The 15749-nt window shown below is 43.0% G+C and overlaps 1 protein-coding gene across 2 annotated transcripts in view; it reads right to left on the reverse strand.

The window, feature by feature from the left end:
- Positions 1-13247, reverse strand: part of LOC124546611 (phosphofurin acidic cluster sorting protein 2-like) — a 676573-nt gene extending 663326 nt beyond the window's left edge. For both annotated transcript variants that reach the window (XM_047125051.1, XM_047125049.1), the window contains exon 1: positions 13136-13247. In XM_047125051.1, coding sequence (XP_046981007.1) covers positions 13136-13245 — 110 coding nt within the window. In that variant the 5' untranslated portion in view covers positions 13246-13247. The remainder of the gene's footprint in view (positions 1-13135) is intronic.
- Positions 13248-15749: the final 2502 nt, after the last annotated feature.

Below are 15749 nucleotides of genomic sequence, written 5' to 3' on the forward strand. Positions count from 1 at the left end.
GGACATTGATTATTTGCATGTCGCCAATTACTTGCGACACCTCTTTGTGAAAACGCAAAGTTAAGGATTGTCAATTTAACTTAGTGTAATAAACGCCATTAATAAGATTTGCTTGAACTCTTGTCTAGTGATCCGAGAAAACCGCTGCCTAGGCACCCTACATTAGACGAGTAGGCAGGATACAACAATGATCACCTAATAAAATACACACATCAAAAAAAGTTTTGCATCACCCCGGTTCCCAGAACTCTTGAAGATAGATGTTGACTAACGATACTGTATCACACACATAGTCCCTTTGACTGTTCAGAGATGTCACTAAACCCGCCCAAAGATGCAAACAAACTTGCATGAGCAGCGTCTATTAGACGGAGGCGGTCCGACAGCCGATCAGTTCCAGTCATTCCGCCACGAAGGGGGTATACGACTCGTGTTGTCAACAAGGGAACTGTCAAGGCGCTTCGGAGTGAAGGAGATACAGAGAGACGGGAACTGTCGATGATATGCCTCGCTCAGGCCGCCCAAGGGCTACTACTGCAGTGGATGACCGCTACTTATGGATTATGGCTCGGGGGAACCCTGAAAGCAACTTCACAAGGTCACCATGAATAATGCTTTTCGTGCAGCCACAGGACGTCGTGTCGCGACTCAAACTGTGCGCAATAGGCTGCATGACGCGCAACTTCACTCCCGACGTCCATGGCGAGGTCCATCTTTGTAACCACGACACCATGCAGCGCGGTACAGATGGGCTCAACAACATGCCGAATGGACCGCTAAGGATTGGCAACATTCTTTCCACCGATGAGTGTCGCATATGCCTGCAACCAGACTATCGTTGGAGACATGTTCGGAGGCAACCCGGTCAGGCTGAACGCCTTAGACACACTGTCCCAGTGAGTGCAGCAAGGTGCAGGTTCCCTGCTGTTTTGGGGCGGCATTATGTGGGGCTGACACACCCCGCTGGTGGTCGTTCAAGGAGCCGTAACGGCTGTACTATACGTGAATGCCATCCTCCGACCGACAGTGCAACCGTATCGGCAGCACATTGGCGAAGCATTTGTCTTGATGGACGACAATTCGCGACCACATCGTGCACAGTTTGTGAATGACTTCCTACAGGACAACGACATCGCTCGACTAACGTGTCCAGCATGTTCTCCAAACGTGAACCCTATCGAAGATGCCTGGGATAGAATGAAAAGGGCAGTTTATGGACGACGTGACCCTCTGAGGGATCCACGCCGAATCGCAGTTGAGGAGTGGGTCAATCTGGACCAACAGTGCCTTTATGAACTTCTGGATAGTATGTGACGACGAATACAGGCATGCATCAATGCAAGAGGACGTGCTACGGGGTATTAGAGGTAGCGGTGTGTACAGCGATGTGGACCACCACCTGTGAAGGTCTCGCTGTATGACGGTACAATATGCAATATGTGGTTTTCACGAGCAATAAAAAGTGCGGAAATGATGTTCAGGCTGATCTCTATTCCAGTTTTCTAGACAGGTTCCAGAACTCTCCAAACCGAGGTGAATCAAAACTTTTTTTGATGTGTGTAGAAATCAGACCTCGCATGGAAAGATATATATAAGCGTTCTTTTTTTCCTTGCGCTGTTCGAAATTAGAATAACAGAACTATTGTGAAGGTGGTTCGATGAACCCTCTGCCAGACACTTAAATGTAATTTGTAGAATAGCCACGTAGATGCAGGGCGTCTCCCTGAGCGAGATTCAACTCCAACGTGTTCTCAGCCTTCCAAAAAAAGATCTGCGCCAGCAAAACTTTTGCTCTTGATAAGGAATGTTCCGCATAGGCTTGTTTCATCTTTTCAAAGGTCACACTCGCGGAAGGCCCAAGTTTAATACAAAACTCGATGGCATAACGTTGCTTTAAATTCCGCTATTCCATTTTCGTAACACACAACAAAAACGCAACTTCAACTTCAGTGATGGCGCTCTAAAAAATCACGTGACGGCTGCACGGAGCTGAGATTCTGACTGAGCGTCTGGAAGGGCTGAACACACCGGTCTAGACGAGTACAGCAAGACAGCGCTGCCTGAGCGTTCGCGGCGTTGTCAGTCTCATTACTTTCCTCACACTCTTCGTATAAGACAAGCAGAGGCGAACTGGAAACCATTCTAGCGACGGTACAGACCGGAAATGGGGAAATCCACTGACATAACAGAGGGAAGATTCTTGTGGCTCGATGCTCGGGAAGTAGCATCTCGGAAACAGCAAAGCTGGTCGGCTGCTCCCGTGCTGCTGTTGTGAGCATCCGTGGAAAGTGGCCGAGGAACGGGGAAACCACGGGTAAGCGGGGAGGTGTCTGGTGACATCCGTGCAGCGTCACAGAACGCAGCGCTTGGGAGATCGCCCGCCGTGTAAAGCTGGGCAGACTGGAATGCTGGCGCAAGTGTTTCGGAGCACACCGTCCAGTGCACACCGTTGAACACGCGCTCCGCAGCAGCAGACGACTGCTCGGGGCACCCGTGTTAACCCAACGCCATCGTCAATTACGATAGCAGCGGGCACGAGGTAATAGAGATCAGACCTTGGATCAGTGGAAACGTGTCACCTGCTCGGGTGAATCACGTTTCTTGCCGCAGCAGGTAGATGGTTGTCTTCCAGGTGAACGGTTGTTACGAACATGCCCCACTCTGGTGGTGGCAGTCTCGGGTTATGGGGGCCAGTCAACTGCTATTCCACGAGATTTGTCGTAGTAAGCGAAGGCACCGTGACAGCTATGGTCTACATGAACATATCTGCGGACCACGTGCCTACCTTCCAGCAGGATAACCCCCCTATTACAAGACCAGAATCGTGCTACGGTGATCTGAGCAGCGTGACAGTGAACTCACGTTGATGTCTTTGACACCAAAGTCACCTGATCCCAACCAGATGGAAAACATCTGACGTCACCGCGCGCCAACTTCGCACGCACAAACCACAGGCCCGTAATTTACGTGAACTGCCTGACCAGGTCGTAGACATCTGGGCCACATACCCCCTGAAACCTAACACTGGCCTGTCGATTCCGTGGCACGTAGTATTGTTGCTATATTGCGTTCCAAAGGTGGGCAAACACCTAAGTCGGCGGTCACAATATCATGGCTCATCGGTGTGCATCCGGTATTACACTTCCAACAACAAAACAGTGACGATAACAACTAGTTCGAACAGTCTCTGGAGCAAAGGGAAACCACGGGAGTGTCACACACAAAGCACCTTTGAGTTGTGAAGAGAAACACTCCAACCACAATGGGGTGGTCACTCGTTTCGAGAACAACTAGTGGCAGCTTACACGTGTGCTGAATGCCAGTAATGAAAGGTACAGGTCGTAACAGATAACGAAGAACTGCAGGAAAACTGCTGAGAACCAAGGACAGGGCTTAACGACCCACGCCGTAAAAGCGCTTCTGCAGAACCTCCATTACTGCGCGACACCGACTCCTGAAACGTGGACGATCATCCCATGGAGACTGTATTTGGTTCCACGAGATGAATCGTAACTTTCAAAAGTTGTGAACAATATGTATCCCACAGAGCGTCCAAATGAAAGCAGCTGATTTCTTGACACTGATACCTTACAACGCTTATCTCTCGTGATTTTGAAGTTCAGTAAGAATTAAGACGAATTTTCTCTCTCGTATCTATACAGCGTGCAATGGAGGCTATCCTTGAGACAAGTCACTGCATACAAGCGCGTAGGATTCACATTTCTATAGAGTTAAAATTAATTTCGCGCCATATTTAGAAGGGTTTGACCCAAACACCAGATGATGATTTCGTCTTTAGAGGGTTCTCACAGGTGGGTCATTAGAGTTTTTTTTTTTTTTTTTACTTTGTGCCTTATGCCTGGCGATGTAAGCAACGACATGCACAAATCAGGTTCCTTAAGCAAATGCTATATAAACATAAAACAAGTTTTTGTTAAAATTTGTCTGAAAAGCAAGCACAAACAAGAATTTGTAGCAATTACATAGGTGTACCGCTAATGGAGCAACTGAAAGAAATAAGAAACACTTGAATCACTGAACGGACCGCTCAGACATATTTAAAACACCTTAACCAACAGTTCGCTTATGCGCCCGGACAACACACGCAACATTATGATCGCATCCACGCTCATCTTGTTACTTAAGATATAGCCAAGGTCTTGATCTACACAAAAAGCTGCGCTTTTCTTCCGAGAACAAATACGACTGTAATGTGGGGTAGCCAACCTATAGTATAGGTTTTAGAGTACGCCACAATTGTGGATTCTCCCGGCGGTAGTTGCGGTCATTTAAGTGTATAATACAGAATATAACCCGAGTAACATAACAATATTGAACAACCAGTCCTCTAACGCTTAAAATAATCTTTTAATGTACTTGGAGGTATAGACGCAAATTTAAATACGTCGATTACACTTCTCACTTACAGACGCTTTTCTTTTTACGCAGTATAAATAAGGCGAACACATCACCGTAGTATTTTAATTCGAGAACGTAATTCGTTTTAGGTACTAGCTGTGTTCTCCACCTAAAATTTACCGACCAGCTCGCCACTGCTAAGTCGAGTGGGGAAAAAAAAGAAAAAAAAAAGGGACGCGGAAAGAAAAATTTGCTACTATCTTTCAGGAGCATGCTGCTATATTGATTTATGAGAACAACGATAAACTGATGTTCCCCGTCCCCGGTTAGCTTGGTAAAAAGATATCAGACATTACCATCATCTTTCTCTTTTCGTACTTAACTATTTACTCTACATTAAACTTTTAAAAACGAAAATATGTAAAGACAGCATTGAATATGGTTACGAATAAGTTAAAATAGTTAGAAACATGTTTCACATCTAAACTACGCACCTAACAATTCCAACAATGTTTGCACTGTTCAGCCCTAGTTTCACTATTCAGGTTCTTGGAAACGAAGATTGAGCAACTTCCTTGACATTCAGGGAACTTAAATTTCTTACAGTCGGAACAAAAACATTGAGAGGGAAAAAAAAAGTCTGCAACTAAATGCATGCTGCGGCGGATATCAGACAAGACACTAACATACTTTCCTAACAACCCGTGCTGAAAAGATACCGACAGTACGATCTTAATGATGAATAGCAAACACCGCGCCAAAAACAAAAATCGTTACTCCAACAGAAAACCGCCCATTGTGAAGCACTTGAGACTGGTAGTGCTCTATCACAAGCAAGACAAAAAAAATCTAAGAAAGTTCTGGAGAATTATCCCTCCCACCGAAAGAAACACGAAAATTTACAGTACCAACTGTTTCTTAGAAAACAAAGTTTGATGCATTTTTTTTTTCCTTCATGAGACGGCAGAAGGTAAACATTGCATAGAAATTTGTCCCCAGTGGACAAGGATATATGCGTTGGCGCGTACTCTAATGACTCAATCACAGCCTCAATGCCACACAATTTTGTTGTTTGTTGTTACCTAATGGCGCAAAACAGCTGAAATTATAAGCGCCTGTGTCATACATTAAAATGGTCAATTACGAATGAATTTGAACTCGCTAGTATTCAGAACCTAATCGAATGGAGTAGAGGGACAGCTAAAAACGATCTTTGAGGAAGTTGCTCAAACGGTTAAAAATTAAAAATCCTTCGCCGTAGTACTACGACGAATAAAAAGTAAAACGCGGTCTGTAGCTCGTGCTGTATCAGCTACAATATCTGATAAATCAAATGGCAAACACACAATTAAAACGTCAACGGTTATAAAATCGGCATTGGATCAGAAAATAGCGCACTGTCAATGGTTGATTCCAATGAGCACAGAGCGATACGGTGTCTCCAAATGATGGTGACTAAAACGACAGTGTCCAGTACGCAGCCGAGCTGAAAGTATCTCCTCGTGAAGAGTGGGACGAGAGACAGTCGTCCAAGCCGTTGGGAGGTGTTTAATTTCCCGGACGGTCTTAGATATATCAGCGTGGACGAAGGTGCTGTCTGCGCGTTGCGTGAAAGGTTGAAGAACAGCGACGGGTCAAATCTTGAGAAGTGTCCTTAGGAAGCGAACTATGTCCACGATGAACGTGGACCTCTGCACGAAACCAAGGCAGGTGAATGGCTCTCACAAATTGGGAACGTGGCAGGTAACGTAAGGTTAAGCTTCCGAAGCAGTATACGCAAGCGAACTCCGGGAGGCAACAAAGAAGTTGCGCTTACCCCGTATTGACGGTCAAGGCAGTCATCAAAAAAGGACGCATAGGATGGATGGCTGGGCACAGAGGACAGACGGCGCGCGTATCTGCTGAGAGAAACATCACGTCGGTATCAAAGCGGTAGTTCGGCAGCGTCTGCGTTGTTGTTGTGGTCTTCAATCCTGAGACTGGTTTGATGCAGCTCTCCATGCTACTCTATCCCGTGCAAGCTTCTTCATCTCCCAGTACTTACTGCAACCTACATCCTTCTGAGTCTGCTTAGTGTATTCATCTCTTTGTCTCCCTCTACGATTTTTACCCTCCACGCTGCCAACCAGTACTAACTTTGTGAACCCTCGATGCCTCAGAGCATGTCGTACCAACCGGTCCCTTCTAGTTGTCAAGTTGAGCCACAAACTCCTCTTCTCCCCAATTCTATTCAATACCCCCTCATTACTTATGTGATCTACCCATCTAATCTTCAGCATTCTTCTGTAGCACCACACTTCGAAAGCTTCTATTCTCTTCTTGTCCAGACTATTTATCGTGAACGTTTCACTTCCATACAAATACTTTCAGAAACGACTTCCTGACACTTAAATCTATACTCGAAGTTAACAAATTCGTTTTCTTCAGAAACGCTTTCCTTGCCACTGCCAGTCTACGTTTTATATCATCTCTACTTAGACCATGATCAGCGTTTGCGTAGAGGCTCATAACTGGCCTAGTGTAGAAAGCTCCAATAGCCAAATGTACGCCTAGGTGGTGTAAAATAGACGGTCGTGCGGATGAGTAAACGAGACACACAGTCCATTTTTAATCGGACAAGGCATTGGTATAAGTGGAGGATGATTTCCCGATCTGCTCCTCATGAAGTACCGTTTAAAACGCGTTGCACATTTAAAGATCAGGTACAGCGTGCTGCCACATAAGGTACGTGGAAGGACCGATAGTTGCCTATCGAGCTTGAGCCCCAAGAATTTCGTGGTTTTGACAAACTGAAGAGCAACAGTACGGAGATTTGAAACTCCTTACGCCGCCAAAGTTCAGACAGCTTTTTCACTGGAAAAGTGGAAGTCGTCGTCAATGATCCACGAGTAAAGACAGTCGAGACATCGCGGACGCAGTCGCTCAAGTAAGCATGTCCGCTGAGAGCTGCAGTGCATCGATAAATGTTGCACAGTGATTTCCCGAATCATGCACCGTGAATCGTACACAGGGAATTTCAATTGCTGTCCGTAGTAAAGCGATTCGAGATTTAAAGCTTGGCTACGAAGCGAGTCATGAATCGGTCGACCTGTGCAGTCAAGTTAGCAACGGGCCTCTGATGCGGTGAGGTTCGAACTGCAAAAATTAACGAGGCGTTAGAAATTGATAATTCGTCATTTTTTGAGTATTCCCATTTTCAGTTTCACATAGCTGGTTCTGAGTAATGCCAGCTGTTTGAAACAAAAAAATTTTAAGCTTTACAGTAGCAACGTCGTCTAGTTTCGAAGAGAATTTCAGTTCCCTGAACCAGTTACTAAAACTGTCGAGAAGGAGAAAAGATTGAAAACGCAAAACCTAACACCACGAGAACCAACAGTTACACATCATCATGCTCATGACTGGGCACCTTTCTGGGTGACAATTTTGAGCTTTTCCATGCAGCGCTTCGCCTATACAATCTACCTAGGTCGGGTAAAACATGTTCTTCGCTGCCCTTCCACTATTTGAACGCCGCTCGGTAAGGTATCAGCCTACTAAGCGAATGTTTCAGAGTTTATCCTTCTTTCCATCTTCAGATCCTTTTTCTGGACTTCGCATTGCTCTTGATTACGGAAATTCCATGTCCCTTGCAACTTAAACTGGCTCATCAGTTTTGAGTGCCAAATAACATACCGGACAAAAATGGCGGTACAAAAAATATGAAATGTAAGTAGTAATGATGCATCAGATGACTCACAGCGAGGCTGCTAGCTGTGAGTATTAATGGAACACGAGAATATGATTCTTCAAGATCTGGTGGTTAATTCTGTCTCCGTGTGTGTACATAGTAATAGGGTTTCTGCCACCATTCTTGTATTGACAATAAGGCGTTTCTTATCGGCGACGTAACTCAACATTTCTTTTCCGTACATCGTCTCCGTATACTTTATTTTACTCATCCGTCCTTTCCAGGTATCCTTCCCCCCCCCCCCCCCCCCCCCATTCACCTGTGTTCTAGCGTTTTGTAACACTCGTTTCCTTTGTCACTTCCACTGCTGCGCCAAGCCACATGGAAAACTTCATTTGTTATTCTATTATTTTGGCAACATTTTCGTAACTAATGTTACACGTATCTGTATTTTAAAATGATAAGTATTTATCTAGCTATGAAAACAGTAAGTGTATTTTCTCGAGCAATAGTAATTTAATAACTTTTATCATGTTGTAGACAACAGCTGATTAACACTAATATTGAGCTGCTGCACGAGTTCGTAGCTTTTTTCCATTAGTTTAATAAACACAGCAGATACACATAACCGAGACTTCAGTCATCAATTATATATTCTCCTGCAATATTTATAACGATTCCGCGACCGTAGAAATCAAGTGGTTTTGAGGCGAAGAACTCGCTCATCCATGTTCGGAAAGCATTTTCATCTGGAAGGGTAGTTCCTTCGAAGGTTGTTCCATAGCGAGCGGGAAAGGTGAGAATCTGAGGGCGCAAGCTCAGCTTAATAAGGTGTGTGAGGAATGACTTCTCAACTCAACTCCTGTACAGTGTTTTTTGTCAATCTGGCGTACTGCGCGCGGGCGTTATCGTGCAGTAGCGTCACATGCACGCAGTCATGGCGGTCGTCGCTCTTCGATTGCGTCTGCAGGACCTCTCAGTTGTTGGCAATAAAACGTCACCACACAACACACAGTTGCATGCATAAAAATTACCCTTTGCTCATGTGCGCAGGTCTTTGTGCAAGAGTTGTTGCTTCGTTTCGGCTCAGCAATTCCCTTCTTTCCTAACATAAGGAAACCATGTCTCGTAATGACACAAGATAGCAATGGTCGTCGTCGTTCACGAGCCAGTTGGTGACGAGCAAGTAGAGACGCACATATGGCTAGCCGCTGATTTTTGTGATTTTGGCTTGGAGCATTCTGTATCCAAACACTCAATTTTTTTAACCTTGCATGTAAATGACTCACGATGGTGGGATGATCACAGTTCATCACATTTACCAGTACCGTTGTAGACTGTTGTGGATAATTATGGATTAATGCGTTTAAATGATAGTCATCACACCCCGAAGGTCTTCCCGGAAGTGGCGTCACTGATGTCAAAACGAGAAAGCCATTTCCCTGCCGTGTTCTACCCAATGGCATTGTCCCCATACACGGCGCAAATGTTTCTGGATGCCCCCGCTGCTGTCACCCCTCTACTGAACTCAAAAAGAAGAATATGTCAGAATGTTCCGATTTCTCCACTTGGCACCCCATTTTCTAGTGTCCACAGCTCCACGCACTACGACCAAATGATAAAATGACATTGTGTAAAAAACAGCAAAAGTTAACTATAAATAAACAATAACAGTCGATAAATAAACCCAAAGCAACCGGGATACCAACATGCAAAACAAAAACGCAACGAACTTATGCACCAACCTAATATTAATTATCAATATAACCCACCACAGCTGCATTTGTGGCTTCTGATGCCAGTTTTGTCTATAATATATGTGAAAACCGTACCTTTTGTATCACGATATTGGCACAACTCGGCAACCTCATGATCTAAGTGGGAAACCGCTAATGACAATAAATGTGCAATAAAACAGCTGTGGTGGCTGTCATCAATCAATCATATAAACTATAACTTCAACAATCATAATTTGTAATACTGCACCGTAACTCTCGTTTCATAAGTTGTTTCGAGTATAACAAAATTTTGGTGATTACCTGATTCGGACTACAAAATCACGCGACCATAATCTTGCCAGATAAAATACACTAATAATATGGAGCGCTAAGATGAATGACATGCATGATCTGCACAGGACTGAACGACGAAAATTACTACAATAAAATTGTAGCTCCATTCTGGTAATGTACAATCCATCTATCTCCGTCTGCACTGAAAAAAAAAAAAAAAAAAAAAAAAAAACTGAAATGATGCTGCGCTCGATTCGTAATTCTACTGCAGGATTTTCCTCGGTAATTTTCGCAACCAACGGCGCGTTCCAGTATTTACGCTACCGTAATTTATGCCACAAATGGCAATTTACACCAATGACCGCGTTTCGGTTCGTGAGCAACGTTCTAATGCGTAAATGACGTATGTGAATAAATTTTTAAATCTAACGGTCGATGCGTACGTACTAACAGTATGGATTATAGTTCAGGTCAGTAAACCTTACGTCTCGCTACAATTCTATTATCTGATTTCTGGTGACGTTCGAGTTTCGAAGTGTCATACTATACGGTGTACAAACACTTTCCCAGAAACATCCAATTACTAACGCCTGATATCACTTCGCACAGGTAACACATATGTCCCACTTTCCGTGGACCGAGTTAAATTATGCTTGTTCAGCGTAGTATATTTCCTTATCCAAACTACAGTTTTCATTGGGCGTCCATTTATTGAAGTATTAAGTGCAATTAAGTGATAGGGCTGATTGAACTAAAAGCTCGCACAGGACTCAAGCCCTGCAGAATTACCACACGTACTGGAAATTAGCGGCAAGGCCCGAGAAATAGGCAGTCGTCAAGAAACTTTTTTAATTACTTACTTGCGACTGAAACAATCCAGTCCTCTACATTGAGAGGGCCTCGTAACAGTTAACAATGGATAACGCATTACTACCACGGACGCTATGGACCCTTCGAGTGAGTACGGCCTACTGGAAGTTGAAAGACAGAGCCGTTTACGGCAGTTCAGTAGTTATTTCGCAAACAGTCCTGCAGAATTTATTTTCGTTGCACCCGAAACAGTAACAGCATTCAGAACACGCTAGGAAGACGCACAGATACGCCCATTCACAGTTTCGCTAGAGTCCAAACTGCGACCAACACCTGCTGAAGGCAAGTAGGGAAGTTGTCGAACCATCGTGTCAAAAAAAATAACTCTCTTGTACGCTTTAAAACTCGTAAACCACCAATGACCCCACTTTCAGAGGCACGATACGAGTTCATGCACTGCTACCGAAGGCACGACTTACTGATACTTGCCGCATAAAGGTTTGGAACAGAATAAATATTTACCAACTTATTCCGCGAGTATGATCATTTAGCTAAAAAATGGTGTGCACGAATGTCTACATTTTGTACCGGTCAACAGAACTTAATTAAGCAAGGAAAGACGAAGACGGCACAAAATTTAAATGATTCAGCATCTATAAACCAAGTGGCAAAAGAATCCAGTCATAGCAGAAAATGAACATTTTAAAAATCTTACAGATGATTTTTTAATGTAAGTGCTCGCAGATTCAGTAGCTATTGTACTTATTGCCATGCTGCTGCAAATGACACCCGCAAGGTATAGAACACGTTCTGCAGAATCGTAGGAAGTGTAGAAATGTCGTGAAGCACAGGAATTACTGTCAAAGACAGTCATGTACAAAATATCAACCCTTAATATTACTCAGCCACAACCAACTTAAGAAAACAGCCTTTTTATCTAAAGGTCTTAGTAGTTTTCAATTTCCTGCATAACTTTCATATTACTGTATAAACAGAGATAATGGACAACTGACATTGCACCTGTCACAAGCAAAGCTCTTGCACAAGTAGCTTCCAAATACGTTCCTTGAGAATGAGCAGATGTCATTACAGTTTAGCGATATGGTATCCAACCATAAACCAGGAAGCCCCTCAGTATCAGATTTCGCGCACTTACTGTTTACTTCAGAGCGCTAAGTATACCGGCATACTACTATTATATAACTGTGTTCCTTTGTTCATAATAAAAACTGCTGTCATAATGAAATTGCTATTGTTAACTTAGCTCTCTGTTTCACATGTTTGTGACGAATTTAAAAGGTAATAAACAACCGACAAAAAAATCATTATCCTTTTTTGGAAAGACTGGATGCTTACCTCGACAAAACACTAAAATTCAGATATCCTTCAAATATAATTTTATTAATGGTATTTCACATCTACATTGCGCCGTGCTGTATGCTTTCCAAGCACGAATGACAAGTCAGCTGGCTGTTCGTAGGAGCCAAATATATTTCATGGCAAAAGCGCAAACTCAGTAACGGATCCTTACAGCGTAATAACGTATATATTACTTGATAAAGGCAACGGACTTTCTCTGCTATGTATATACTATTCTTACTACACTGCAGCGCTTACGCCTTCCAAAGTATACTACAGTGGAGTTTCAAACACTGCACTGTCTTACCAAACTAAGCATAGCACAAAGCATTATGCTTAACAGAATTAGCATAAGTTGTAAAATAACAGTGCTTCGTTTTATAAACAGTACCCAGAGAGTTAGCATAAACTTCTGTACGTTTAAACTGTAAGACACGTACTTCACTCCCATATTTTGACATAATATAAACATAAACAAGTACACCATTCCATGAATCATTCATTCAAAATATAAATGTTCAGAAGACGTATGCATATAACTTTGATTCATTAATCCCTGAGCATAGAGTTTAAACACACTAAGCACAGTAAGACTTCAGCAAAAAACTGCAAGCAGCATCATCAAAAAGTAAACAAAACACGATCCAGTAAGAATAACGGCCGTTGTTGACATGTAAGCTGTAAGCCAACAAGAGGGAGTCTACGATGCATTTCGTGACGTATTAATATTCCTTTCTCACTGTTTCTCCAATGGCAAACACAACAAGATGCTGACAAGGATTTACAAACAATATTTGGCGGCAAAGTACTCCACGAGACACGGTTCACTGACAATGTCAACGAACGTCAGTGCCAATATCGAAGTGAGAGGAGCAGGCGAAATAAACGGTAATTTTCTTTGACTATCTGATTTTTGTGCGCCTCTTACCTTGGAATGCAGTTCGAGGGAGTTCTATCCACTTCCCATGTGGCAAAAAGCTTCATAGGAACGGGCTTCATCCCCACGATTGGCGGCGGCTTACTCGCCTTTTCCGCCATGTTTACGCCGACTGACCAAAGATATTCCGGCCGGGCGAGATTATAGCATTGGTTTCCAAATCTTCGTACAGAGCGCGCTGAACGGATGGAGCTCCGTAGACTGCTTGTAGTGCCATCTGTTACGGACTGCGCCAATTCACAACGAGGAGTACTGCAGGTGACCGCTAATATCAAATACGCTTTAGCGGCTTACCGTGTGAATTTAAACTGATTGCCTTCAGTATAAACATTTAACCAGCTAATCTGCCTTTACATTGTTTCCTACGACTGGTTCGTACAGCCTTTTACGTAAAATAATTCAAGTGGTATTTAGTTTTCTTTATAAATTTAGTTCCAACTCTTATTTTATTTATTTGGAACTTATGAAATGAACTAGATACGTAATGGGGTATTCAACAGTCATATTACATCGTTCAAATATATCCTCATTTCAGAGTATTTGTTATATCGAAACATTTAAATTAATTTGATGTGCATAAAATAATTCTCCACTAACACGCAAGAAACGTAAACAATTTACTCAAAAGATCTGCTATACAGTGTGTTTCTGTAAGTGCGTGCTAAAATGTAACAGGACATAGAGAATATTCCACTGAACAATTTGAGATGGGATCCTGGGGTCGGAGCAGCCAGCGTAAGGACATATGGAAGTAAACTTCTCTACCGCTTTGTCTCGCACTACTGTTTTTCAGTTTATTTGCAACTAACTTGCGTACAACTCTACTGTGCTGTTTATTTATATATACATTCTTTATTTCCTGCAAGGAAACAAGGAGGACAAGCCAAATATGCACCTTGTGTTTGAGAAAGTACGTTACAATGCTCTCGCTGCTGAAAGGGTGTGCAGGGAACGATTTCCTAACAGGCATCATCCATCACGACGTGTGTTTATTTCTCTCGATCGACGAATGCGGGAGACTTGTTCATTGGAAAGAAGAAACGAGGTATCCGGCAACATTAGGACCACTCGCACGCTCGATTTTGAAGCGGAGGTACTGTAAGGCGTTGCAGCGGGTTCCACAACAACTATTCGTCGTGTTGAACGTGATATGGACGCTGCACATACTAGCGTGCGTCGAGTACTCCACAAACAACAATTGCACCCATATCACGCACGAGTCCATGCAGTGCTTGTGACTGGTTTTGCTCCAAGGGTCGCAATGTGTCAGTGGTTGCTCAAACAATGGATTAATCGACAAGATTTCCTCCAAATCGTGCAATTTACTGACGAGGTCTCTTTTGATCGTGATGGTATTTCGAACAGCACGAATAGCCGTGTGTGGAACGAGGAAAACCCACACGCTGTAGTAGTGTCTCACCATTAAGTACGTTTTGCTGTGAAAATCTGGGCCGCCATTGTAGGTGACAGTCTCATTGAACCATATCTTCTATCTGGTCGTCTGAATGGCTATCTCATACCAGACAAGTGTAACAGCAGATGTTGCTGGCTTCTCTGACCCCAGGTTCCCTACCTCAAATTGTATAGAAGTTTTAGTAAGTGGCTCCGTGAAAAACATGTATACTGCCGATATAAAGTGCATCTTATGCAGTGAAAGACTTTTTAATGGTTTCAGACTATGTTCAGCGAGTCAAAAATGGATTCATTCAAAATGCATCTCGAGTTCTGCCGCGGTAAGCGCAAAATGTGACTGTGGTGTAATTGGCTGTTGTTTGCGATAGATGTGCTTATCAAAACAAGATACTGTGCGAGAAGAAAACGTTGTTTCCACATTAGAACAGGATTTATTGTACGCTAAAGAGTATATACATAATTTGGAAACAGTGATTAGTGATCTCAAACAAAAACAAAAAGTGGAAAACGAGCCTTTTCTTAGGCCTAAAATAAACAGGCGTGTGAAACAAAGTGGAAATCGTTTCGAACTAAAAACAAGGAATAAATATGAGCTGCTAGACACGTATGAAGAGACGAACAACCAGGGACATAAGAGAAATGAATACACGTCTCTAGGGCATACTCTGAAGAGTGAAGAAAACACTAAATTTTCGCAAAATGGTTCACGAAGTGAGAGTAAGGGCGATGTTTACATTTTTTCAGCTAGCCACGGAAGAGGCTTAGCAGGTAAAATGGCCACTATGCAAAATAAACGAAAAGTAAGTGGAACCACCAAGCCTGGGGCTCCTCTACGAGAAGTGCTAAAAAACTGTGAAACATCAGTAACAAAAGGTTCGAAATGTGTCATTATTGGAGGAGGTAACGACGTTTATAGAAACGAAAGTGTCAATGCAACAAGGGCTCTACGTGAAACCTTAGGGAAAATTACACATTCAGATGTATATGTTGTAAGCATTCCACAAAGACATGACTTGATGGAAGCTTCATGCGTAAATAAAGAAATTATTCGAACAAATAGAAAATTTAGAAAGATCTGTAGCAGTTTCGCCAATGTAACATTTATTGATGCAACAAGCTCTCAGAGAGATCATTTTACAAAGCATGGGTTGCACAGAAACAATTTTGGTAAAACAATTCTGTGCAAAGAAAT

This window comes from Schistocerca americana, chromosome 1 (genome assembly GCF_021461395.2).
Source record: "Schistocerca americana isolate TAMUIC-IGC-003095 chromosome 1, iqSchAmer2.1, whole genome shotgun sequence".
NCBI lineage: Eukaryota > Metazoa > Arthropoda > Insecta > Orthoptera > Acrididae > Schistocerca > Schistocerca americana.